The 26,739-nt window shown below is 38.3% G+C and overlaps 1 protein-coding gene across 2 annotated transcripts in view; it reads left to right on the top strand.

Annotated features, from left to right (window-relative positions):
• ROCK1 (Rho associated coiled-coil containing protein kinase 1) overlaps positions 1 to 26,739 on the top strand; it is a 163,699-nt gene that overhangs the window by 18,883 nt on the left and 118,077 nt on the right. For both annotated transcript variants that reach the window (XM_017951600.3, XM_009192496.3), the window contains exon 2: positions 21,143 to 21,224. In XM_017951600.3, the coding sequence (XP_017807089.1) occupies positions 21,143 to 21,224 (82 nt within the window). The remainder of the gene's footprint in view (positions 1 to 21,142; positions 21,225 to 26,739) is intronic.

Below are 26,739 nucleotides of genomic sequence, written 5' to 3'. Positions count from 1 at the left end.
GATGGGGTTTCTTCATGTTGGTCAGGCTGGTCTTGAACTCCTGACCTCAGGTGATCCGCCCGCCTTGGCCTCCCAAAGTGCTGGGATTACAGGCATGAGCCACCGCGCCCGACCATCTTTTTTTTTTTTTTTTTTTTTTTTTTTTGAGACAGACTCTTATTTTGTTGCCCAGGCTGGAGTGCAGTGGTGCAGTCATGGCTTACTGCAGCCCTGACCTCCTTGGCTTAAATGATTCTCTCACCTCAGCCTCTTGAGTAGCTGGGACTACAGGTGCATGCCACCATGCCCGGCTAATGTTTTTTTTTTTTTTTTTTTTTTTTTTTCTGTAGAGACAAGGTTTTGCCATGTTGCCCAGGCTGGTCTCAGACTCCTAAGCTCAAGTGATCCTCCTCCCAAAGTGCTGAGATTATGGGCATGATGTATGTCTTCTTTGGAGAAAAAATGTCCATTCAGATTCTTTGCCCTTTTAAAAATTGGATTATTAGACTTTTTTCCTCCTGAGTTGTTTGAGCTCCTTATATATTCTGATTATTAATCCCTTGTTTGCACATATTTTCTCCCATTCTTTGGGTTGCCTCCTCACTTTGTTGATTGTTTAAAAAAGAATTTTGGATTCAGGAAAACTTAGTCTCATTAAGGGTAAAGATTCAGTTGAACTTCAGTAAAAACCAGAACTTGGGCTTAAATATAAGCAAGGCTCATTCTCTGTGTTCTCTTACGTTTTTCTTTATGTTGGCATCATTCTCTCAGATTGTAGACTGATTTTAGTCACATGTGGAAAATATGGCTGCCTACAGCACTGGTACTTTTTATCTAACAGCTTTAGCTTTGACCATTGACTTCAGATCTTTGGGTCTTGAGTATAACAGAGCTCTGGAGGAAAAGATTCATTTAGTTAACATTTAGGTCAGGTGCCCACTCCTTGACTAGACTAATTTTTTTTTTTTTTTTTTGAGATTGAGTCTCGTTCTATCACCCAGGCTGGAATGCAGTGGCACGATCTCAGCTCACTACAGCCTCCACCTCCCGGGTTCAAACAATTCTCCTGCCTCAGCCTCCTGAGTAGTGGGGACTACAGGCGCACGCCACCATAGGCTCATTTTTTTGTATTTTTAGTAGAGACGGGATTTCACCATGTTAGCCAGGATGGTCCCAATCTCCTGACCTCATGATCTGCCCGCCTCGGCCTCCCAAAGTGCTGGGATCACAGGCGTGAGCCACCGCGCCTTGTTCCTTGACTAATTAATTGTGATAAGACGGGTAGGATCACATGAGAACTGTGAGAATGGGGAGGCAGTTCACAGGAAAATGAGGGCAGTAGGGCAGGGCGGACAGTGTCATAGGTGTACATTATGCTACTCTTTCTTCCCTCTTTGTCCTTTGAGAAGTCATATACACTCTCCTAAAGTGCAGTTTTCTCAATCTATAAAATGGAATCAACAATAGTTTATTTCATGGGGTACCGATGAGGACTAAATGAGATAATTTAGAAAGCAGCATTTGAAACTTTACAAAAACAATAGAGTAACCTGGTGATAAGTGGCTGTACCTTCATCTCTCACCAACGTGCCCTGTGCTTATTTGGCCTGACCCCAAAGGTTTTGCAAATGATGTGACTGCAGCTGGTTTTCCAGATCTGCTTCTTTGGTGTTGTCCACCAGATAACTTGTGGTTACAAGACAAGTGCTAGGAGCGTCCAAGACTATTTGTTCAGGCACAGTGGAAAAGTCTTTTCTTCTTACCTTCAAATAGAATCTCTAATTGATCTGACCAACTTAGGTATTATGTACCCATATCTGAATCAATCTCAGTCAAAAGAATGGTGTGCTGATGAGCATAGGTCTGCATCATGTGCTCCAGTCTTGAAACTGGGGAAGAGTCAGCTTATACCAAGATACATTACAGTTGCATGAAGGAGGGTTGGAAATTGGAGTTCATTTACCATTATTAAATTATCTGACATTAAAATAAATATTGCCAGCTATTTGCCACACTTCAGCTTAAGACCACCAACTGAGATAACACTTGGTCTTTTAAGAGAGGGATACCTGTGTGCTGCGTTGCCTTGATGCTGTGTCATAGTGAGGATTTCCAGATGCCTGCTTATGGATCCAACCACATTAGAACCAAATGCAGATTCTTGTGATTCATCACTGCTCCACCGTATGAGAATTGAAGGAAAAGTCTTGCCTCCCATTTAATAAATTATTTTCTCTTAAAAAAGGTGGTTTAAAAATGCTAGGCTATATGAAGAGGATGAGCGTTTTCTGACGTTTGCTAAAACGAAGCTGTGTTGGTTTTTTTTTTTTTTTTTTTTTTTTTTTAAAGATGAGGTCTCGCTTACCCAGGCTGGAGTGCAGTGGTGCAATCATGGCTCACTGCAGCCTTGACCTCCCAGACTGAAGCAGTCCTCCCACCTCAGCCTCCCGAGTAGCTGGGGCTACAGGCCTGTGCCACCACAACTGGCTAACTTTGTTGAATTTTAGTAGAAACGACGAAGTCTTATGATGTTGCCCAGGCTGGTCTTGAACTCCTGGGCTCAAGCAATTGTCCCACTTTGGCTTTCCAAAGTGCTGGGACTACAAGCAGTGCCTGGCTGGTTTTGTTTTATTTTGTTTGGTTGCTTTGATTTTTTTACTGGGGAAGGGAAAATCCAATTTGATACAGAAGCCAAGTGAAGAGATTCCCTCAATCATCATTGTAACTCCCCAATACCTTGTTCCTTCACCTGTCAAAAAGAATGGATTGGCTATTTTCTTTAGTAATTTATGAAGACATTATTTTAATGTGAAGAGGCTATAAAAGAATAGTTTACAATTGGTCCATGAACAGCATGGTGGTTGGAGGTGCTGACTCCCCTAATAATTGAAAATCTGCATATAACTTTTGACTCCCCCCCAAATTTAACAGTTTTTTCTTTAATTAATTTATTTTTGAGACAGCGTCTCGCTCTGTTGCCCAGGCTGGAGTGCAGTGGCACGATCTCGGCTCACTGCATCCTCTGCCCCCCCGCCCACCCCTGGTTCAAGCGATTCTCGGCCACCACGCCGGGCTAATTTTTGTATTTGTAGTAGAGATGGGGTTTCACTGTGTAGGCCAGGCTGGTCTCGAACTCATGGGCTCAAGTGATCCACCTGCCTCGGCCTTCCAAAGTGCTGGGATTACCGGTGTGAGCCACTGTGCCCAGCCTCAAATTTAACAATTAACAGCTAAATTTAACAATGTAAACATTCAGCTAGCACATATTTTGTGATATATATACGTATTAATTTATTTTTTGAGATGGAATCTCGCTCTGTCACCCAGGCTGGAGTACGGTGGCATGATCTTGGCTCACTGCAACCTCTGCCTCCTGGGTTCAAGTGATTCTCCTGTCTCTGCCTCCCAAGTAGCTGGGACTACAGGTGCATGCCACCACACCTGGCTAATTTTTGTATTTTTAGTAGAGAAGGGGTTTCACCATATTGGCCAGGCTGGTCTTGAACTTTTTACCTTGTGATCTGCCCACCTCGGCCTCCCAAAGGGCTGGGATTACAGGCATGAGCTACCGCACCTGGCTGTTACATATCTTATATACTGTATTCTTACAGTAAAGTAAACTAGAGAAAAGAAAATATTAGGAAAATCATAAGGGAGAGAAAAGATATTTACTATTCATTAAGTGGAGGTGGATCTCATAAAGGTCTTCATCCTCATTATCTTCATGTTGAGTAGCTGAGGAGGAGGAGAGATTGGTCTCTTTGTATCAGGGGTGGCAGAGAGGGAAGAGGTAAAAGATGGAAAGGGAAGCAGGAGAGGCATACTTTGTGTATATTTTATTGAAAAAAATCTGCATATAAGTGGATCTGTGCAGTTCCAACTCATGTTGTTTAAGGGTCAACTGTTACAGAAAAAGAGGTATTTTCACAGATTAAAAAGGTTTGGAAATTTACTGTTCCTATGAGATTAATTTTTTTTTCCCTAAATGGTAATACATTTTGCTTACTTAGCTTTTGGGCTTCTGATCTATTGTACTTTGAGATACTGATGCTCTTACATGTAAGCTCTGTGAGAACAGGTATCTCATTGTCTTGTTCACTGTTGTATCACTGACTCTTAGAGCCCTGCTTGACATGTTGTAAGTTTTCAATAAACATTTATTTGTTGTTGAATTTCTAGAAAATATCTTTTGCTTGTTTGTTTCTGTAACAAAAGCCGAAGATGGTTGACATCATGTTAGGAAATAGGATATAATGGATAATTTGTTTAAATGTAAACTATCTATCTGGGGGATAACATTTTAAAACTACAAGAGGTCTATATGAAAATACAGATATTCTGCTCTCCACCCCAGTACCTCTTGAATTTTGAATGAAGGACCAAAAGCCAATAATGTGTTTTTTGCGTGTGCGTTGTTTGATACAGGTTCTCAAAAATAAAGAGAATCACTTTATTTGGCTTCTGTATGCAGTGGTGGGATCATGATTCACTACAGCCTCAACCTCATGGGCTTAAGTGATTCTCCCACCCCAGCCTCCTGAGTAGCTGAGGCTACAGGCATGCTAATTTTACCTGGCTAATTTTAAAATTTTTATTTTATTTATTTATTTTTTTTGAGATGGAGTCTGGCTCTGTTGCCCAGGCTGGAGTGCAGTGGCCGGATCTCAGCTCACTGCAAGCCCCGCCTCCCGGGTTCACGCCATTCTCCTGCCTCAGCCTCCCAAGTGGCTGGGACTACAGGTGCCCGCCACCTCACCCGGCTAATTTTTTTGGTATTTTAGTAGAGACGGGGTTTCACCGTGTTAGCCAGGATGGTCTGGATCTCCTGACCTCGTGATCCGCCTGTCTCGGCCTCCCAAAGTGCTGGGATTACAGGCTTGAGCCACCGCGCCCGGCCTAATTTTAAAATTTTTAATAGAGACAGGGTCCCACTTTGTTGCCCAGGCTGGTCTTAAACTATTAGGTTCAAGGGATCCTCCTGCCTTAGCCTCCCAAAGTGTTGAGGTTACAGATGTGATGAAATGTGTCAACATTTGGCTGCATAATTCAAGGAACTAGTATTTTCTAAGTGACCAATCAATGCATCATGTTATAAAATCATCCATGAATAAAAGATCCATTCAAAGTAGAAGATAGACCAATAAATTTTAATGTTGCAAACTGGTGCAAAAAGTTCTGAAACCATTGATATAATTTCAGATTCCACAATGCCCCTAAACTTTAAGAAATACCAATTGTCAAATTTGATGAAGTAGAAAAGAATTTCCGGTTATCTGAAAAGGCTGTTAACGTACTCTTCCCTTTTCCAACTACTGACAATCTCAGACTTAACAATGGTTCACTTTATGACTTTTCCACTTTATGGTGGTGTGTGTAAAAGCTATATACATTCAGTAGAAACTGTACTTTGAGTACCCATACAACCATTCTGTTTTTCACTTTCAGTACAGTATTCAATAAATTACATAAGATATTTGACACTTTATTATAAAATATAAAGTGTTAGATGATTTTGCACAACTGTAGGCTGATGTAAGTGTTCTGAGCACGTTTAAGGTAGGCTTCGCTAAGCTATGATGTTAGCAGATTAGATGTATTAAATGCATTTTCAACCTATGATATTTTCAACTTACAAGTGGTTTATCAGGATGTAAATCTATAAATCTAGGAGCATCTGTCCATATCTGTTTGAAGTTAGATTTTCATGCTTCAACCTAAGACAGTGTATTGCCATAGATTGAATGCAGATGTAGATATGAGTGTCCAATTGCCTTCTATTAAGCTAGATGCTAAAGAGATTTGTAAAAATGTAAGATAATGCCATTCTTCTTCCCAATTAAAAAAAGTTTTAGGCCAGGTGTGGTGGCTCACGCCTGTAATCCCAGCACTTTGGGAGGCCAAGGCGGGTGGATTGCCTGAGGTCAGGAGTTCAAGACCAGTCTGGCCAACATGGTGAAACCCCATCTCTACTAAAAATACAAAAAAATTAGCTGGTTGTGGTGGTGTGCCCCTGTAATCCCAGGTATTTGGAGGCTGAGGCAGGAGAATTTCTTTAACCAGGGGAATTTCTTGAACCAGTGGAGGTTGCAGTGAACTGAGATCACGCCACTACACTCCAGCCTGGTCAACAGAGCAAGACTCTGTCTTAAAAAAAAGTTTTAATAAATTATGTTATTTGTAATAACATGTAACAGGAATATTTTTTAAAATTCCTGTCCTAGTTCTGCTGCTGTAACAGAACCAAGACTGGGTAATTTATAAAAAACAGAAATTTGTTTTCTCATAGTTCTGGAGTCTGGGAAGACCAAGATCAAGGCACCAGCAGGTCTGGTTCTCTGATGATGGTCTAGTCTCTCATCCCAAGAAGGTGCCTGGAAAGCTGTATCCTCCAGAAGGGAGGGGGACAGTGTGTCCTCACATGGTAGAAGGCAGAAGGCCAAAAAGGGGCCAAACTCCCTAATCAAACGTGTTCATCATGGCATTAATATACTTATGAGGACTCTGTGCTCATGACTTTTACACCTCCCCAAAGGCTCCACCTCTCAACACTGTTGCACTAGGGATTAAGTTTCCAATAAATGAATTTTGGGGAACAGTTTCAGACCATAGCAAATTCATTCAGATGATCCCTTTCTAGTTTCTTGAGAAAGGAACTTAGATTATTAATTGAAAATTATTATTCTTTTTCTTTTCTTAAAAAAATTTAGTTTAAGACAGGGTCTCACTCTGTCACCCAGACTGGAGTGCAGTGACGTGATCATAGCTCACTGCAGCCTTGACCTTTCGGGGCTCAGGCTATCCTTCCGCCTCAGCCTCTCCTGGGTGGCTGGGACCACAGGCATGCGCCTTGATGCCCAGCTAATTTTTAAATTTTTTTGTAGAGACGAGGTCTTTCTATTGTTACCCAAATGGGCCTTGAACTCCTGAGCTCAAGTGATCCTTCCACCTCAGTCTCCCAAAGTGTTAGGATTATTGGCCTGAGCCACTGCGCCTGACCATCATTACTCTTTTCTAATCATTTAATGCTATACATTTTTTCTTTTCGTAGTGATTTAGCTGCATTCCACAAATTCTGGTGTTGTATTTTCATTTTCCTTCAGTTCAATGTATATTTTTATTTCCTTTGAGGCTTTCCCTTTGACTCAGAAATTATTTAGAAATCTGTTGTTTGGCTTCCAAGTGTTTGGAGATTTCCCTACTGTCTTTTTCTTATTTATTGTAGTTTGTACATTTTGGTCAAAGATCACATTCTGTTATGGTTTTAATTCTTTTTAATTTGCTGAGGTTTGAATTATGGCACACAATATGGTGATCTGTCTTGGCAAGTGTTCCATGAGCACTTGTAAACGATGTGTATTCTGCTGCTTTGGGGTGGAATGTTACATAAATGTCAATTAGATCTTGTTGATTAATTGTGTTAAGTTCTTGATAATTTTCTGCCCAGTTCTATCAATTGTTAAGAGAGAAGTATTCAAGGTGCCAACTAAAATTGTAGATTTGTCTATTTCTCTTTGCATTTCTGTCAGGTTTTGCTTCACTTATTTTGCAGTTCTGTTGTTCTGAGCACACATGGTTGAGATTGTTGTGCCTTCCTGGTGGATTGACTCTTTTGTGATCATGTAATTTTCCATTCTGTGCCTGACCATTTTCTTTCTCTGAAGTCTGCCTTGTCTGACACTAATATAGCCACACCCGCTTTCTTTTGATTAATATTTGCATGGTAAATAATTTCCCATTCATTTTCTTCCAACCTACCTTTGCATTTTAAGTGAATTTCTTGTCTGTGGATGGGTCATGTTTATGTATCCAGGTCTGCCAATCTGTTTCTTAATTGGAATTGTTGTCTAGACCATTTATATTTAATATAACTATCGTTATGTTAGGGTTTAAATCTGCTGTTATATTCTTTTTTTTTCTGTTTTTACCTGCCTGTTTTTTGTATCCGTGTTCCTTTTTTGCCTTCCTGGGCCACTTGAACATTTATTATAATTCCCTTTTGACTTATCTGAAAGTGTTTTTGTGTGTATATATCTTTGTGTAACTTTTTAAATTGGTTACTCTAGGTATTAAATTAGGCATAGAAAGCATCATATTATATTGGTGTTGACATTTTACTAGTTCAATTGAAAGGTAGAAATTTTTCCTCCTTTTTGTCATTTTACCCTTGTTTGTAATATATTCATGTTTAATATCTTCTTACATGCATTGAGAAACAAGCAACATTATAATTTTTGCTTTAACTTTCGAGAGAAGAAAAATGTATTATCTTTTCCCATATGTTTACATTTTGTTCTTCTTTTCTGATATACCAGGTTTATTTCTTTCATCATCTTCTGTTTAGATAATTGCCTTTAACCATTATTTTAGAATGTCTGCTTGAGACAGATCTCTTAGTTTTTCATCATCTGAGAATGTCTTGATTTTTTTTTTCAGTGGATGTAGAATTCTGGTTTGACATTTTAAAAAATTGGCTTAGATTTATTTGGGTGTGTCCTGTTTTGATGTTTGGTCAGCTCCTTCAACCTGTAGGTTTATGTCTTTTGCCAAATTTGGGGAATTTTTAGCCATCATTTATTTTAGTCCCTTTTAGCCCCATTCTGTTTTTCTTGTTTGTCTTCTGGGCATACAGTGATACAGATGTTAAATCTTTTGTTATGGTTCCATGGAAAATGAATGATTCTCCATTTTTTTCCATGATCAAGGTCTGGTTATATGATAATTTGTATAAGAATTTCAAGAAAATAACAATTAGCTGAGTTTTAAAAAATTATTTTCAGGCTGGGCGTGGTGGCTCACGCCTGTAATCCCAACACTTTGGGAGGCCTAGGCAGGCGGATCAACTTGAGGTGGGGAGTTCGAAACCAGCCTGTCCAACGTGGTGAAACCCTGTTTCTACTAAAAATACAAAAATTAGCCGGGTATGGTGGTGCGTGTTTGTAATCCAGCTACTCAGGAGGCTGAGGCAGGAGAATAGCTTGAACCAGGGAGGTGGAGGTTGCAGTGAGCTGAGATCGCGCCACTGCCCTCCAGCCTGGACAACAGAGTGAGACTCCGTTTCCAAAAAAAAAAAAAAAAAATTTTCATACTACTACTAACTAAAGAATGTATGATGTGTATTTATTTTTCCCCAAAGTAACAAATTAGATACTTAAAAGAATCATTTGAGAAATGACAAACACTCTCTCTCCAGAGTCTGAACCATCTGAACTTCTTCAGTTACTCATGCCAGGAGAAAACTTTGATTGTGTTCACCCATACCTAGAAACCTTTACGGCAGTAGGAAGGAAATCATCCTTGATATTATCTGTGAATATATTTTTGTGACTCATTCGGATAAATCTTTAAAAAAGAAAAAACAGTCCTGTGTGGTTGTTACTGATACTATCTTGTTTTACAGATGAGAATATTGAGGTGGTGATGGGTTAAATAACTTGCTCAAGATCACATGACTGCTAAATATTCTAGCTTGGAATATGAGACAGAACGCCATTTCTGTAGAAGTGTTCTCTTACTTTACAAGGTTAATGTCTTAACTTGGTATCTTAAGCCTGTTCTCCCTTACATCTTTTGGAACCTTGTTAAATCATTTATCTTCTATAAAAATGTCTTTTCTACCTAAAAATGTTTCATCAAGTTTAAGTTTTAAATCGTGCACACTTCTAATTTTTCTCATTTAGCCATTTTTCTCATTTCTTCATTTTCCATTAAGTTTTCAATGGACCGTAAGCTGGTATGTGCACCTTCTCCTTTGATGAAGCATTCTACTTAAGAATAATAATGCCCTTAAAAAATTGGCAGTAAAATATACGTTAACATGAAATTTGCCTTTTTTTTTTTTTTTTTTTTTTTTTGTGAAACGGGGTTGTCCAGGCTGCTCTCAAACTCCGGGGCTCAAGTGATTTTTCCACTTCACTTTCCTGAGTAGCTGGGATTACAGATGCGCGCCACTACATCCGTCTCCATTTTAACTGTTCTTGAGTACAATTTGGTGGTGTTAAAGTACATTCACAATTTTGTGCTTTCACCAGTATCTGTTTGCACTATATCGTCTGTTGCAAACAAACTCTGTATCCATTAAAAAGTAACTCTTTATTCCCTGTCCCTCCAGCCTATGGTAATCTCCATTCTACTTTCAGTTTCTACCAATTTGCCATTTCTAGGTACTGTGTATAAATGGAATTGTACAATATTTTTTCTTTTTTGTCTGGCTTATTTCATTTAGCATAATATTTTCAAATTTCATCTATGTCATAGTATGTGTCAGCATTTCCTTTTTTAAGGCTGAATAATATTACAGTGTATGTACATACTACCTTTCATCCATTCATCTGTTGGTGTACAATTGTGTTGTTCCTACCTTGGGCTATTTTGAATATACTGCTGTGAACATTGGTGTACAAATATCTGTTCAAATCCCTGCTTTTGGTTCCTTTGGGTGTATACCTAGAAGTGGAATTACTGATCATGTGGTAATTTTATGAGAAACGGATATACTATTTTTCATATCAGCTACCCTGTTTTACGTTCCCGCCAGCATTGCCAAGGGTTTCAGTTTCATTGCATCTTCTCCAACACTTGTTCTTTTCTGATTTTTTAAAACAATAACTATCCTAATGAGTATGAAGTGATGTTTCATTGTGGTTTTGATTTGTATTTCTGTAATGATTTATGATGTTGAGCATCTTTTCATGTGCTTATTGGCCATTTCTGTCTTTGGAGACATTTTTATCCAAGCTTTTGCACATTTTTAAAATGAGTTGTTTTGATTTTTAGGAGTGCCCTACATATTTTGGGTAATAATCTCTTATCAGACATATTACTTGCAAATATTTTCTCCCATTCTGTGGATTGCCATTTCACTCTGTTAATAGTGTTCTTTAGTGCACAAAAGTTTTTAATTTTAATGAGGTTTAGTTTGTTTTTTCTTTTGTTGCCTGTGTTCTTGATATCATGTACAAGAGATCATGGTCAAATTCAATATCCTGAAACTTCCCCCTGTGTTTTCTTCTAAGCATTTTATAGTTAGCTTCTACATTTTGGTCTTTGATCCCTGTTGAGTTAATTTTGGTATATGGTATATTGTGGGGACTCAAATTTGATTCTCTTGCGTGTGGATATGCAGTTTTTCCAGCACTGTTTGCTAAAAAGACCGTCCATTATTGAATGGTTACGTCACACATGTTGAAATTAATTGACCATATGTATGTGTGGGTTTGTGTGTTTTTTTTTTTTTTTTCCTATTCCATTTGTCTATACAGTTGACCGTTGAATAACATGGGGATTAGGGGCACTGACCACTACCCTCTCCCCATGCATTTGAAATACATGAAATACGTACTTTTTTAATTTCCCCAAAACTTAACTACTAATAGCCTACTGTTGACTGAAAGCCTTACTGATAGCATAAAGAGTTGATTAACAACATGTATTTTGTATGTTATATGTAAATATATATACTGTATTCTTACATAAAGTTACCCAGAGAAAAGAAAATATTACTAAACTCATAGGGAAGAGAAAATATATTTACCGTTCATTAAATGGAAGTGGATCATCATAAAGATCTTCATACTCACCATCTTCACATTGAGTAGGCTGAGTAGAGGGAAAAGGAGGAGTTGGTCTTTCTGTTTCTTGGGTGGCAGAGGTGGAAGGGAGGTATAAATGGACTCATGCAGTTGAAACTTATGTTGTTTGAGCACCAGCTGTATATGCTTGTCCTTACGCCAGCAGTACACCATTTTGGTTACTGGTGTTAGTTTTTAGCTCCAGAATTTGTTTCTTAATATAGTTTCTTTGTCTTTGTTGACATTCACATTTTGCTCATATATAATTTCCTAGTTTCTTTTAGTTCCTTTTCTGTGTTTTTCTTCAGCTCTTTGAACATATTTAAGAGTTTTTAATGTCTTTATCAAGTCCAATGTCTAGGCTTCTTGGGTATGGTTTCTGTTCATTTATTTCTTCCTCCCAGCCATGTTTTTCTGTTCCTTTGTATATCTTGTGGTTTCTTTATGGAAAATTGGCCATTTAACTGTTATAATGTGGTGATTTTGGAAATAAGATTTTCTCTATTCTCCAGGGTTTGCTAGTGGTATGGCTTTGATGAGTGGAGGAACACTAGGTTCTTTGTCTCAAGTCGAATTAGAAAAAACTACATGGACACACGTGGATCACATACCAAAAGGAAGGAGAACACTTTTATTTTCACTTCTCTTTCTGGATGGGTAACAGATCGTCTTCAACATACACTCCAGGGGAGTAGTTCCCCAGAGCTAAAGTGGGCTCCAGAGGAGCAATCTAAGACAGCTGCTGAAGTGCCAACCCTTCCCGTTCCCCTCTATTTGTACCATCAGCCCCATCATCTCCAGTATATCCTACTTTCCCCTCTTCATTCTTACCCCTCCAGGAAATGCCTGATGGGAATGGTGCCATAAAGGTTCAAGTTTCCTTCTCATTGCAGGACCTTAAGCAAATAAAGGGAGACTTAGGTCAATTTTCTGATGACCCTGATAGGCGTGTAGAAATTTTCTGAAATTTAACTCAGGTGTTTTATCTCATGTGGAGGGATGTTGTGATGCTGCTAAGTCAAACCCTCCCTGCAACTGAAAAGCAGAGAGTTCCGCAAGCACCAGAAAATTATGGAGATGAACAACATACCTCCTATAGCAGACCAAGTTAAAAAAGAGGAGAAAAGGAAGGTGAGGAAGAGGTAGAAACTTCACTCCCACAAGGAAGGGAAGCAGTTCCGGTTAAATAACCCTAATTGGGATCCCAATAACTCAGCAGATGAATGGAAAAGGAAGCACTTTTTAAGGTGTATATTAGAAGGCCTATGGAAGATCACAGCTAAACCTCTCAGTTACTCTAAACTGTCCATGATAGACCAAAAACCAGACAAGAATCCCACAGCTTTTATGGAAAGGCTGGGAGGGGCACTAATAAAGCACACCTCTCTATACCCTGATTCAGTTGAGGGACAGCTCATCCTGAAGGACAAGTTTATTACACAGGCAGCTTCCGATATTAAAAGAAAGCTACAGAAGCTAGCAATGGAACCAGATAGCACCCTAGAAAGCCTCCTGAGAATAGCCACTTCAGTCTTTTACAGTAGGGATTGGGAGGAAGCCCGAGAAAAGGAGAAGTAGTACAAGAGAAAAACAGAGGTTCTAGTAGCAGCATTACAATCTTGTAAAGTCCAGAATCCCTAAGGTGCATCCTCTAGCTGTTATCAGTGTGGTCAGTCTGGGCATTTTAAGAAGGAATGCCCAGGAAGCAAGACGAAGCCACGTCGACCCTGTCCAGCCTGTGGTGGAGACTACTGGAGACAGACCTGCTTTGGTCTTTTGTTCTGGGTTCAGAACTAGTCTCACAGATGGTCCAGCAGGACTGATGCGTCCTGGAGCTCAAACCCCTGGCTCCAGCGACTCAGACTGCCATTACAGCACAGGTGTCCCGGGCTTTCCTGCTAGACGAGAGCTGCAAAACACCTTCCAAAGGACCCTTTTTGGTGCCATCTCAGCTCACTGCAGCCCCCCACTCCCAGGTTCAAACGATTCTTGCGCCCTAGCCCCCCGAGTCGTTGGGACCACAGACGCACGCCACCACCCTGCCTAATTTTTGTATTTTTAGTAGAGACGGGGTTTCGCCATATTAGCCAGGCTAGTCTCGAACTCCTGGGCTCAAACGATCCGCCTGCCTTGGCCTCCCAAAGTGCTGGGATTACAGGTGTGAACCACCATGCCTGGCCTGTTTGGTTTTTCTTCCTGATGGCTGTAGTACAAATGGCTATAGTCCATTTGTTTTGAGACTTTTCCAAATTGTTTTTGCAAAGACTATTCCTTACTGTGGCTGATCACTGAAGTCTTGATTCCTTTAGCTTGTATTCAGCTAATGTTTGGGCAGAGATTTCCTTGAATGTCAGGTGCTCCAATACGTACCAAAAAAGCCTCAGAAAACAAAAAGAGAACCACCTCTCAGTCTTTGCAGATTTGCCCTCTGCTGGGGTACTCCTTTACCACTTAGCTAGGCTAGTTCTGAGTTTCAGGATGAAACTCAGATGAGATGAGAACTTAGGATCTTCTCAGGATTTTTCTTAGCATGCTTCTTTGCCTGGGCTTCACATGGCTTTTTAAATTCCTCTGTATACATGGCTGCTTTTGAATCATCTTATTTCCCAAAGAGTCTCACCCTGCTTCTCCTCTGGGCCTTAGATGGTCTATTCTTTGTGTTGTGTCCACTAGTCCTCCCTACTTTTCCATCTTTTACCTCAGGTGTATCAGTAGGTTTTGTAGTTAGCTTCCTTGTAGCCTTTATGAGCAGCGCATGCTGCTTTTCCTGCCTGTATTCTGAATTATGTGAAACAGAGTTTAGGTTCTTGCCTTAGTCCTTCAGGTATCTCCCATACAAGATAGAATGAACATACACAGTATGGTCTTATTCTACTCCCTTGGGTTCAAGGTTTTGCGGGGGGTGGTAAGAGGAGGAACCAGTCTACTACCTGCTCAAGACTTAAGATTATCCTTAGAGGATGGGACAAGAGCAAGTAACCTGCCATAACGCTTTCCTACCATTTGGGATAGCTTTTACTTGATTGGATATTTGCTTGTTTGTTATAAACCTAAATTTTCGAGAACTTCTGCAGACCTGTTTCAGATAGCTTGTTATTTTTGATGTTTCTGTGGGTGAAGGAGAGCTTGGAGCTTCCTAGTCCATCAATTTGCTGATATCTGATAGTGACTTAAAATAAATTATGGCTCTGTGTATGTGTGTGTGTGTGTGTGTGTGTGTGTATGTATATACCAAGAGGGGAGGATCTCTTGAGGTTAGATGTTTTAGTCCAGCCTGACCAACATGGTGAAACCCCATCTCTAATACAAATACAAAAATTTTTATGTGTGTGTATATTTGTACACACACACAAAAACATATCATAAAACTTATCATTTAACTGTTTCTTTTTTGTTTGAGACAGTCTCCCTCCATCACCTGGGCTGGAGTGCAGTGGCACAATCTCGGCTCACTGCAACCTCCACCACCCGGGTTCAAGTGATTCTCCTGCTTCAGCCTCCTGAATAGCTGGGATTACAGGTGCCTTACACCACACCCAGCTAATTCTTGTCTTTTTAGTAGAAACGAGTTTTCACCATATTAGCCAGGCTGGTCTTGAACTCCTGACCTCAAGTGATCCTCCCGCCTTGGCCTCCCAAAGTGCTGGCATTACAGGCGTGAGCCACCTAGCCCATTTAACTGATGCTAAATGTATAATTCTGTGGCATTAAGTCTTTCACGTTGTTATGCGACCATCAGTGATATTTAAATGGCAAATGATTTGGCTTCTTTTGCATTCTCTTCTGTTTGACTGCCTGAGACCTTTTAAATTCATTCTTAAGGCATTTCTGCTTTTTAAGTTCCTTCTCAGCTTCGTTGGTACTGTTCTTTCTGTCTTATCTTCTCTGTGTCCTCCTCCACCATTTTTGCTCTGTGTACCTCTTTTGCTTTTCTTCCTTTTCTTTTCTTTTTTTTTTTTTGAAACAGAGTCTTGCTCTGTCACCAGGCTGGGGTGCAGTGGCGCGATGTTGGCTCACTGCAACCTCCGCCTCCCAGGTTCAAGTGATTCTCCTGCCTCAGCCCCCCGAGTACCTGGGACTACAAGCGGGCATCCCCATATCCGGCTAATTTTTTGTATTTTAATGGAGAAGTGGTTTCTCCATATTGGTCAGGCTGGTCTCGAACTCCAGCCTCAGGTGATCTGCCTGCCTCGGCCTCCCAAAGTATGGGGATTACAGGCGTGAGCCACTGCACCCAGCATGCTCTGTGTACCTCTTAAATGTTAGTGTTTCCCAGGGTTCTATTCTTGAGTCTTTCTCCACTCTCCCTGTTTATTCTTGTTGGATAATTGCATATGTTCTCACAGATTTAAGTGTGCTCTCATGACTCCCAAATCTATATTATAGTCCCAGTCTCTCTGTTAAACCCAAACTTATATCCAGTTACCATCTAGTTATCCATGAAATGATATCCCAAAGGACCTCAGATTTAGTGTGTCTGAAATATTTGTCTTCTCTCCATATTATATTATCTGCCTTGTTTAATGAAGTTGCTATCTGCTTACATCAAGTTGAAGATCATATAATCATTTTCAACCCTTCCTGTTCCTCTTTCAGTTATTCATCAGATTCTTTTGCTTCTAATGCCCCATTCCTGTTTCCCCAGTTTTTCAGTCTTTTATCCTTTTATGCTTGTATTACCACAGTATTCTCCTAGTCGCTTTCATCTCCACCTATCTTTTCTGCTTTTAATTTATCATCTTTATCATTGACAGACTACTAAAATAAAAACCAGTCATGCCACTCTCCCTACCGCAGAAATTCCTATGGTTCCAAATTGTCAGAAGATAAATTCTTCTCCTGGTATGTTATACCTTTAACATTCCCTACCTCATCATCACAGCTTTGACTCCTTCTTCTTCGTCTCCTTCTCACCTTTCCCAGTCCAGAACATTCTACTCTCATTCTCTGAATTCTCCTTGCTTTTCACCTCTAGATTGCCTTGCCCCACTTCTGTCTTATTCCTTCATAATTCTGTTCTTCAAGGTTCAGCTCAAATTTCATCTTCTCTGTAAAGCCCCAACAGCCCTTTCTCTATTTATGTAGTACCTACTTACAACACTTGATATCCTATATTTACTTTTTCTACCTACTAACCTCTGAACTCTCAGAGACAGGAAGTATTTTCTTTTTCTGCTTTCCTGCAGAAGAGGAGGCAGATTTAGAAATAAATAATTATAGTATAACAGCTAAATACATAATTTCTGTAATAGCACAAAGGAGGTCATATAACATTGCCTCAGGGCACTGGGGAAGGCAGCACAAAGTAAGGGACATTTTGAGGCAGTCTTAATGTAAGAACGTTCACATTCCAACTGGAGAATAGAGCAGGTGCAGAGGTTCCATAGGGTAGAGTGAACCTGGCTTATTTGGGAAATGGCTGGTAGCACACTGTGGCATAAGCCTAGCTATGTGCATGTAGAGAAACAGGCTGGACAAAGTTGTGATTGGAAACAGATTGGGAAGAGCCATTGTTTGTTGTACTAGATAATTTGGAACATTATTTACTTATTTATTGACTATAAATGTCCTGGGCAGCATTGACATGGGCATAGTAATGTCACACTAGTTAAACAGATATTAATTGTATTTAATATCAGTTTGTTAAAATTCCCTAAGGAAATTCTGTTTTCATTTTCATAGCTGTGCTTAATTTTGATGAATTATTTCTTTATCAAGTGAAGAAAGATTGATTGGTCGACTGATTGGTTTTTAGAGACAGAGTCCCATTCTGTTACCCGGGCTGTGGTGCCGTGGTGTAATGATAGATTACTATAGCCTCAAGCTCCTGGGCTCAAGCGATCGTCCTGCCTCAGCCTCTCAAGTAGCTGGGACTGCAAGCATGTGGCACCACGCCCAGCTTTTTTTTTTTTTTTTAACTTTTATTTTTGTAGAGATAGGGTCTTGCTATGCTGTCTAGGCTGGTCTTGAACTCCTGGCTTCAAGTGATCCTCCTGTCTTGATCTCCCAAAGTGCTGGGATTACAGTTGTGAGCCATGACATCTGGCCTAAGGGACTTAGTTAAAACAACATTTTACTACATATACCAAAAGCATTTTCTTTAAATGGTATATCCTCTCTTATCAGAGTTTGTCAGCACTCTTTAGTACCAGTGGGCAGTCCATTTTAGAAGTAGTTTGGTTTTCAGAAGCCCCAGTTTTGCTGCCATAGTTTTCAGTGAATTTTGAGGGTGGGGTAGTGTTTCTCCAAAAATATGTCCCTTAGGTTTAGAATAATAACCATTTAGATTTTGAAAATTTACCTAAAAATGAATGTTTCTTATAATAATGTAACTGTCCTTTCCTCGTTAAATTCTCATGCCTTATAATGTGTTATTTTTAATGGATTTAATCCTAAATGATGTTTTACACCTGACTCATTTTTGTTAATTCAGATCTATCCAGAAAACTAAAGTTTGCAGTAGTGTTGAATAATTTTCTTTTGCTTCTGCTTTTGCTTCAACTCTGTTGTGGCATAACACAACAGGCCTCTATCTCCTCTTCCCTCTGTTCCCCGCCACCCCCATATCAGTGCTTCTCAGGAAATGTGAAGTGTTTTTACTTTAAAGATCACTGTAAAATGTTATACTTTTAATTGATTATGCCTGACTTTGTGTGTATATGTGAAAATACTTCTCTTATGTAACTGCCTTCTTTTAACATATAACTGCTACAACTGGTCTACTACCCTTGTTCAACTATTAGTAGCAAAGAATTTAATTACTGTAATTTTTTGACATTGATTGGCCCCTCTGTTATATATTTTCTCCTCCACATTTTTTTTTTTTTTTTTGAGACGGAGTCTCACCCTTTCACCCAGGCTGGAGGCATGGTTTTGGCTCACCGCAACCTCCGCCTCCCGGGTTCAAGCGATTGTCCTGTCTCAACCTCCCGAGTAGCTGGGATTACAGGTGCCCACCACCACCATGCCCGACTAATTTTTATATTTTTAGTAGAGATGGGATTTCACCATTTTGGCCAGGCTGGTCTCTTAACTCCTGACCTCAAGCAGTATGCCTGCCTCAGCCTCCCAAAGTGCTGAGATTACAGGAGTGAACCACCGCTTCTGGCCTCCTCTACATTTTTAAACTGATGATTAAGCTATATGATGGACATGTTATGAAAGTAGAGGGTAGTTTTGCTCATGCCTAAATCATAAAATTAAGTAAAGGACCAGTGGAAGTATATCCTTTGATTATCATTCCTCGTGAATTGTTTTTGCACTTGGATGAATGTTATGTTGACATTCTGAGTCCTGATACTAGAATTTGGACTTTTAGGAAGTGTGGAAGTGTTATTCTGCATTATTTTATGGAACTTCAGAGTGTTGAATAAAAGATAAGATTCCTGCCTCATTTATAGTGGAAAAGCTGCACAACATTCCTTGCGTTGTGCAACTTTTCCACTGCATTAAAATGGAAGCCTGCATCCCTCTCTCCCACCCCAGTGTCTTGACTCCCCTTAGAAACCTCAGTTGGGGCCGGGCGCGGTGGCTCAAGCCTGTAATCCTAGCACTTTGGGAGGCCGAGACAGGCGGATCACAAGGTCAGGAGATCGAGACCATCCTGGCTAACACGGTGAAACCCCGTCTCTACTAAAAAATACAAAAAAAAACTAGCCGGGCGAGGTGGCTGGCGCCTGTAGTCCCAGCTACTCGGGAGGCTGAGGCAGGAGAATAGCGTAAACCCGGGAGGCGGAGCTTGCAGTGAGCTGAGATCCGGCCACTGCACTCCAGTCTGGGCGACAGAGCGAGACTCCGTCTCAAAAAAAAAAAAAAAAGAAACCTCAGTTGGTATATGCTTTGGTTGAGGTAGAAGAATACATTCTTGCCAACTTTATTTCCCTAATAAAGGCATACAAGTTTTGCTTATGGGTGATGCTGAAAAGTAATAGACTATCCCGTGGTATTGTAGAATTAAAGTGTATAGTGCCAGGTCCAAACACTTAGTGACCATATGTAATTAGTGGAGGCAGCTCATTTTTCATTAACAAACACATGATCAAATACTTGGTCACGCAAAACTCAGATGCCCATATGTAACAACAACAACAAAAGTACTAAGGATTACTGCACTGGGAAAGGGTTTAACATCATGACCTAAGATTTACTTTTAAGGTTTTATGACCACATGACTAAAATGTCTATTTTCTGTGTAGGTCATTCCTGTCAATAGGGAGACTAACATTGAGAGCTTTCAAATGTCAGTAACAGAAATAAAAGAGAGAGAAGTGAGACTATTAAGGTCCAGACACTTCACATATGAACTCATTTAATTCTTACAAATCTGTTATGTGTTGTAATCATTATCCCTCATTTTACAAAAAAGAAAACTGAGGCTCAGAAAGGTTATGTGACTTGTCCTCCCAACATGTTAAATATACTATTTTTTTCTTTAAAATGCTTTTGCCTGGTTCTTTATTTTTTTAATGTTTTGACCCATCTGGAACTGATTACATTATTAAGCATCACGCAAAAACCATTCTTTCCCATAGTGCTGTTCAGTTATACAAACAACATTTACCAAAGAGTGAGACTTTGAAATGAAGATTGCTTAGGATTATCTGAATGTTCTTCCAGTTCCTGCCATGCGGCAGGCTATAGTCTGAATAGATGCTTTCCCATTTCAGTACTGCTTAGTATACCTTCACACTGCCATGCACTTGCTTAGATAATACTTAAATATCCTCTTAAAAGCAAAAGCTCGGCCAGGCGTGGTGGCTCACACCTGTAATCCCAGCACATTGGGACTCTGATGCAGGAGCAATTGCTTGAGGTCTGGAGTTCAAGACCAGCCTGAGCAGTATGGTGAAACCCTGTCTCTACACAAAAAGATAAAATTTAGCCAGGCATGGTAGTGTGAGCCTGTAGTCCCTGCTACTCTAGAGGCCGAGGCAGGAGGATGGCTTGAGTCCAGGAAGTGGAGGTTGCATTGAGCCAACATTGCACCACTGCACTCCAGCCTGGCCAACAGAGCAAGACCCTTTAAAAAAAAAAAAAAAAAAAAAAAAAGAAAAAATGCAAAGGCTCATGTGTGTCCTTTACTGCTAGCTTTCCCTAGAAAGAAGACCCATGAAAATCCAATACATTTTTATAATTAAAAATGTATATAGCTTGTATTTGTGATTATGAGGTATCTATTTTATATTAAATCTCACATTTTATTATTTAGCTGTTACCTTGTAAAATACTTATAGTAACAAATGTAGGTTTTTGATGTCTGTGAGATAAAGATAAATGCAATAGTAAGGAGAAGTAATGCAAAATAAAATTTCATGTCCTTATGAGGGGAAAAGCTCATGGATTGAAATCACTTGTAGCCAATCTGTGGTAATTTTCTTGCCCCTGGGCCCGCCAGACTTAGAAGGTAAAAAGAGCTACATATGAAATGAAAACAGCTTTTCTCCCAGTTCTCATCTAATCTTGTAGAGGGTGTTAAATATACACAAGATGTGTTAGGGGACATTAAATATTAAAGCATATATTTTATTATTTCATAAAAAAGGAAACTGTTCATAATGTGGTCCAAAAAACTAACCATTGTTTGTTTGTTTCTTTAGGATGGATTGGATGCTTTGGTATATGATTTGGATTTTCCTGCCTTAAGAAAAAACAAAAATATTGACAACTTTTTAAGCAGATGTAAGTAATTTTTTGTGTAGGTTAATGACAGACTTCATATAACTACATTTTGACTTAGATCATTCAAGCCCTTATTTTTTCTTCTATTTACTTTTTGGTGATTTCATCAATGATTTCTACATAGAGTTTAGTAGGAATTGTGTAAGAAGCAGTTTGGATGCCTGTTAGGAGAACCAAAGTACTTTGAAGAGAAAAGGATGAAAAATGGCTAAAATAAGTATTCAGAAAACTGTGCATTGAGTTTGAATAACCACACATTGAGTTTGAGTGACTGCTGAGATATGAGAATTTTTCTCCATGAAAGCTGTTTTATATTTAAATTTTACAGATATTCTTTTCTGAAGGCTCCTTTTTAGATTGGATATTATAATTTAAAAATTTGGTTAACTTACAACTTCAAACTTTTAATCTTAAAGAATTAATAAGATTTAGATCATAAAGTCCTCCTTCATTTATTTCTGTTTCTAAACTATAAATATTGCTACATGTAAGTTTGATTGGTTTTGGTGTTGTCTTTCAATTTTGGTTACATGTGTTTTGTTACAAAGATTTTATTTTTCTAAATAGTCATATCTTTTTTATTTTTAAAATCATTTCTATACTTTGAAATCTTGTATTAGAATTTTTAAATTTTGTTCTTTTCGTTTTTCAATTTTTAAAAATTTATTTAGTTTTATTTGAGTTTTTGAATATGGTTCCATATTCTGAACTGAGAAGTTTTTAAGTATAAAAGTTTTAATTATTTATCATGTCCTATGGACATAGCAGTAAAATTTTATTAATGTTTGCAATTGCTTACCTCCCTACCTGACAACATAGTGAAGGAACTAAAAAGATGGAGAGGCTTGACTGTATCTTAATGGTAACTGGTGTTTACAGAGATGGTGTAGATAAGGGGTAAATACTCCTTAGTACAAAGGCAGAGGGTGGGGCATGTTTTTTTTAAAAGTAATGGCTAGCAAGAATGAAATACGTGCTTCCTTAAACTTAGCTACTTTGTTGCTTTCGTAATGTTAAGTGTGCTTGTGCATTATATTTTATAAATAGAGACATTAATGCTTTAGTAGAAATAAGTAAAATAAAAGTATAAATCTAAAGTAAACTGTTTTAACTGGTAAACCTGTACAATTTATTTTAATTTTTAAATTGGAAAAAATGCAGAGAATAATATAACAAAATTTTAGGGAAGTCAAATGTAGCAGGTAAAAATCATGACCAAGGATAGTTTATGCCAGCATTACTAAGTTAGTATAAAATTCAAAAATCAATTAGTTTAATTTACCATATTAACGTACTTTAAAAAGGAAATTTAGTAGATGCAGAAAAAGCATTTGATAAAATTTAACATCCATTCACAATTTTAAAATATCTGTCTGCAAACTAGGAAGTGAAGGAAGCTTCCTTTCCCCAATAAAGGGAATCTACAAGAAACCTACAGTTCGGATTTTATCTACTAGTTTGAGACAAATGCTTTTCCCCTAAGATAGGAAAAGGCAAATCTGTCCTCTCTTAGCATTTTTATTTAACATCGTCTTAGAAGTTCTAGACAGTGCCATCAGGTAAAATAAAGAAAAGCCATACAGATTGAGAAGGAAGAAGTAAAACTTTCTCAATTTAGACAGCATGATTTTCCATATCGAAAATCCTCAAGATTCTGCAAAAAAGCTACATGAACTAGTAAGTTTATTAAGCAAGGTTGAAAATTAGAAGATTAATATCCAAAAAGCAGTTGCACATACATTTATTAACAGCAAGCAATTGGAAATTGATTTATTATAACAAATACAGTGCCATTTACAATAGAAGCAAAAACATGAAAAATTTAGGAGTAAATCTGACAAAATATGTGTAAACCTGTATACTGAAAACTATACAGCATTGTAGACAGAAATTAAAGAAGACCTAACAAGATACTCAGTGTTCATGGATTGGACAATTCAGTATTAAAATGTTAACAGTCCCCAGATTAATTGATCTATAGAGCCTGTATATTCTCAGAACCTTAGCAGACAGTTTTTTGTATAAAGTGACCAGCAATTCTTTAATTCATAGGGAAATGCAAAGGAAAATAGATAAACTGGGCATCATCAAAATTAAAAACTTTTATTTGTGCTTCAAAGATACTATCAAGAGTGAAGGCCAGGCACGGTGGCTTTCGCCTGTAATCCCAGCACTTTGGGAGGCTTAAAAATGCATTTAAGATTCCTGCATGTTGTCCATGTTGTGTGAAGTAGTAACTTGTTCCTTTTTTCCACTAAATTGCAGAACAACCTTCTATTGAATGGGTGTACCTTGGTTTGTTTGTTCATTCCTCTGTTGAAGAACGTATTTGTTATTTCCTGTTTGGGGCAATTATGAATAAAGCTGCAATAAATATTCGAGTACAAGGTTTTGCATGAATTTAGGTGGTTTTGTTTTGTTTTGTTTTGTTTTTTGAGATGGAGTTTCACTGTTGTCACCAGGCTGGAGTGCAATGGCACGATCTCGGCTCACTGCAACCTCCACCTCCCAGGTTCAAGCGGTTCACCTGCCTCAGCCTCCCGAGAAGCTGGGATTACAGGCATGCACCACCATGTCTGGCTAATTTTGTATTTTTAGTAGACACGGGGTTTCTCCATGTTGGTCAGGCTGATCTCAAACTCTCGACCTCAGGTGGTCTGCCTGCCTCCGTCTCCCAAAGTTCTGGGATTAACAGGCATGAGCCACAGCGCTTGGCCATGAATTTAGTTTTAAATTGACTTGGGCAGATACGTAAATACACAGAAGTAGGATTGCTAGGTTGTTTGCTAAGAATAGGTTTAACTTCTTAAGAAACTGCCAAACCGTCTTCCAAAGTGGCTATACCATTTTATTATACATTCCCACCAACAATGAATGAGAGTTTCTGTTGTTCTGTATCCTTGTTGCATTTGCTAGTGTCAATTTTCGTTTGCATAATGTCTTTCATAGAGCAAAAATTTTAATTTTGATGAAATCTAACTTATAAACTATTTCTGCATTGGTTGTGCTTTTTGTGTCATGTAAAAATCATTGCCAAACTCAAGATTGAATTTTTAAAGCAACTTTATTAAGCTATCATTTATATACTATAAAATTCACCCATTTAAAGTGTACAATTCAGTGAGCTTTTTGAGTGTATATATATTTATAGAGCTGTGCAACCATTACCACAGTTACTTTTACAACATTTTCATCACTTCATAAAGTAACCTCATACCCATTAACAGTCAGTCTCCATTTGTCTCCAGGCTTCCAGCCCTAGGCAACCACTAATCTAATTTCTGTCTGTATAGATTTGCCAACACCCATTAACTTTAAGTCACTCTCCTTTTCTCCCTAGGCTTCTAGCCTTAGGCAACCACTAATCTATTTCTGTCCCTATAGATTTGCCAACTCTGGAGACATTTCCTATAGATGGAATCATCAATAAAATGGTCCTTTGTGACTGCCCTCTTTGGCTTAGCATGTTTTCATTGTTCATCAGTGTTGTAGCATGTGTCAGTATTTCATTCTTTTTAATTGCCAGTAGTATTCCATTGTATGGATGTACCACATTTTGTTTATCTGCTCATCAGCTGATGGACATTTGTATTGATTCTATTTTGGCTTTTATGAATAATGCTGCTATGGACATTTGTATAGAAGTTTTTGTGTAGACATATGTTTTTATTGTTCTTGCGTAGATACCTAGAAGTGGAATTGGTGGGTCATATGGTAATTCTATGTTTAACATTTTGAGAAACTCAAGATTGATTTTTAAATGTATACTTTTATTACTTTGGAGTAAATATATGTGGCTTTTCTGTTGTTTCTGAATAGATAAATGCAGTATGTGTTTATCTCCATTTGCATATAATGTCAGTAAGTGTTTTTAATATTTCACTAGCATCAAGTACAAGTATAGTCTGTATCCTTAAGGATTGTGGGGACATACAATGTAATAGAAGAAACAGACCTATATAAACAATCCCAGTTCAGATTGTTAGGTGAAATATAGGGAAATAATGTTGTCCCAGAGAAGGGAGTCATACTTTGTGCTCAAGAGGGAATCAGGAATGTCTAAAGAGGAGATAAAAGATTAGATCTTGTTTAATAATAACTTGGTCAGATAAGGTGGTGGGGGAAGTCATTTTAGGTTAGTGATAACATCTGCAAAGGCACAGAGATGAAGCAGTATGGCTTATACAGGTAATTGCAAATAACTAGGCATTGCTGGAGCATAGTTGTGGGGAGTAGCTTATGTAGAAATGTAAGACTGGACAGTCACTAACAAGATCAATTTTTTTTTTTTTTTTTTTTTTTTTTTTGCCATGTTGAGGAGTTTGAATTTAGGAGTCTGGATTTTTAATTTATATTTATTTTTTGTTGGTCTGTTTATCAAACTGGATCACTGCGTGTATGTGGGTGGGTGGATGCGTGCATATGTGCCTGTGCAGTCAAAATGTACCACATCTTCCTAGAGCATGATTTTATTTGAACATTTGGACATTAAGTAATTTTCTTAATTAAAACCATGCTAGGTGCAGTGGCTCACATCTGTAATGCCAGCACTTTCGGAGGCTGAGGCGGGTAGATCACTTGAGCCCAGGAGTTCGAGATTGGCCTGGACAACATGGCGAAACCCTGTCTCTACAAAAATACAAAAATTAGTTGTGCATGGTATTGTGTGCCTGTAGTCCCGGCTACTTGCGAGGCTGCAGTGGGAGAATTGTTCGAACTCCGAGGTGGAGGTTGCAGTGAGCTGAGATTGCGTGACAGAGACCCTATCTCAAGAAAAAAGAAAAAAAAGTCAGATTTTTATGGAATTGAATATAACATTCTTGTTAATTTTTCAAGTAAGTTTAATTTGTGAGCTTTTTAGGGCTGCTTTCACTACTCTAAAAATGTGCAATGTATACTGGGCTTTTTTAGGCAGAGTAGCAGTATTCTGGTCAAATAGTACATGGTACTTAATGTTTATTACCATATTTTACCTATTCTGACATTTAAAAAAATTTGAACATTTTTGAAATTAGAATGTGTCTTAGAATCTCTAGTGGTACATAAAGTAATGGTACATTTTTAAATCTAGGATCTTAGGCTAGGCAAAAATACATTTTTTTTTATTAGAAAAGCAACAAAGGGTCATTATAAAAAACTTAAAATACATAAAAATGTGGCAGAATACTCTGTAGTCTCACCAAACTCAGAGATGACTGCAATTATTGTTTTGGCATATTTTCTTCTGGCTTTTAAAAAAATTCATATCTGTATATCAGTATATAATTATGTTTTTAGAAAATCAAGTTCATATACTCTATGCAATTTATTCTATTCTTTGCACAACATTATATGCTGAACATAATTATATGTAATTAAACATTCAACACAATTTTAAATGTTACCTAATACTCTATTATATGTATATGAAATTATTCTTTAAAATTGTAAAAACTATTTTATTGTAGAAATCTTTGTCCCACGTTGTATCTCATTTCCTTAGGATAAATTCCTAGAAGTAAAATTCACTGGGTAT

The sequence above is a fragment of the Papio anubis genome, chromosome 19 (genome assembly GCF_008728515.1).
Source record: "Papio anubis isolate 15944 chromosome 19, Panubis1.0, whole genome shotgun sequence".
Classification (NCBI taxonomy): Eukaryota; Metazoa; Chordata; class Mammalia; order Primates; family Cercopithecidae; genus Papio; species Papio anubis.
Note: the sequence above shows the minus strand (reverse complement) of the source record. Positions and strands in the feature narration are given on the sequence as shown.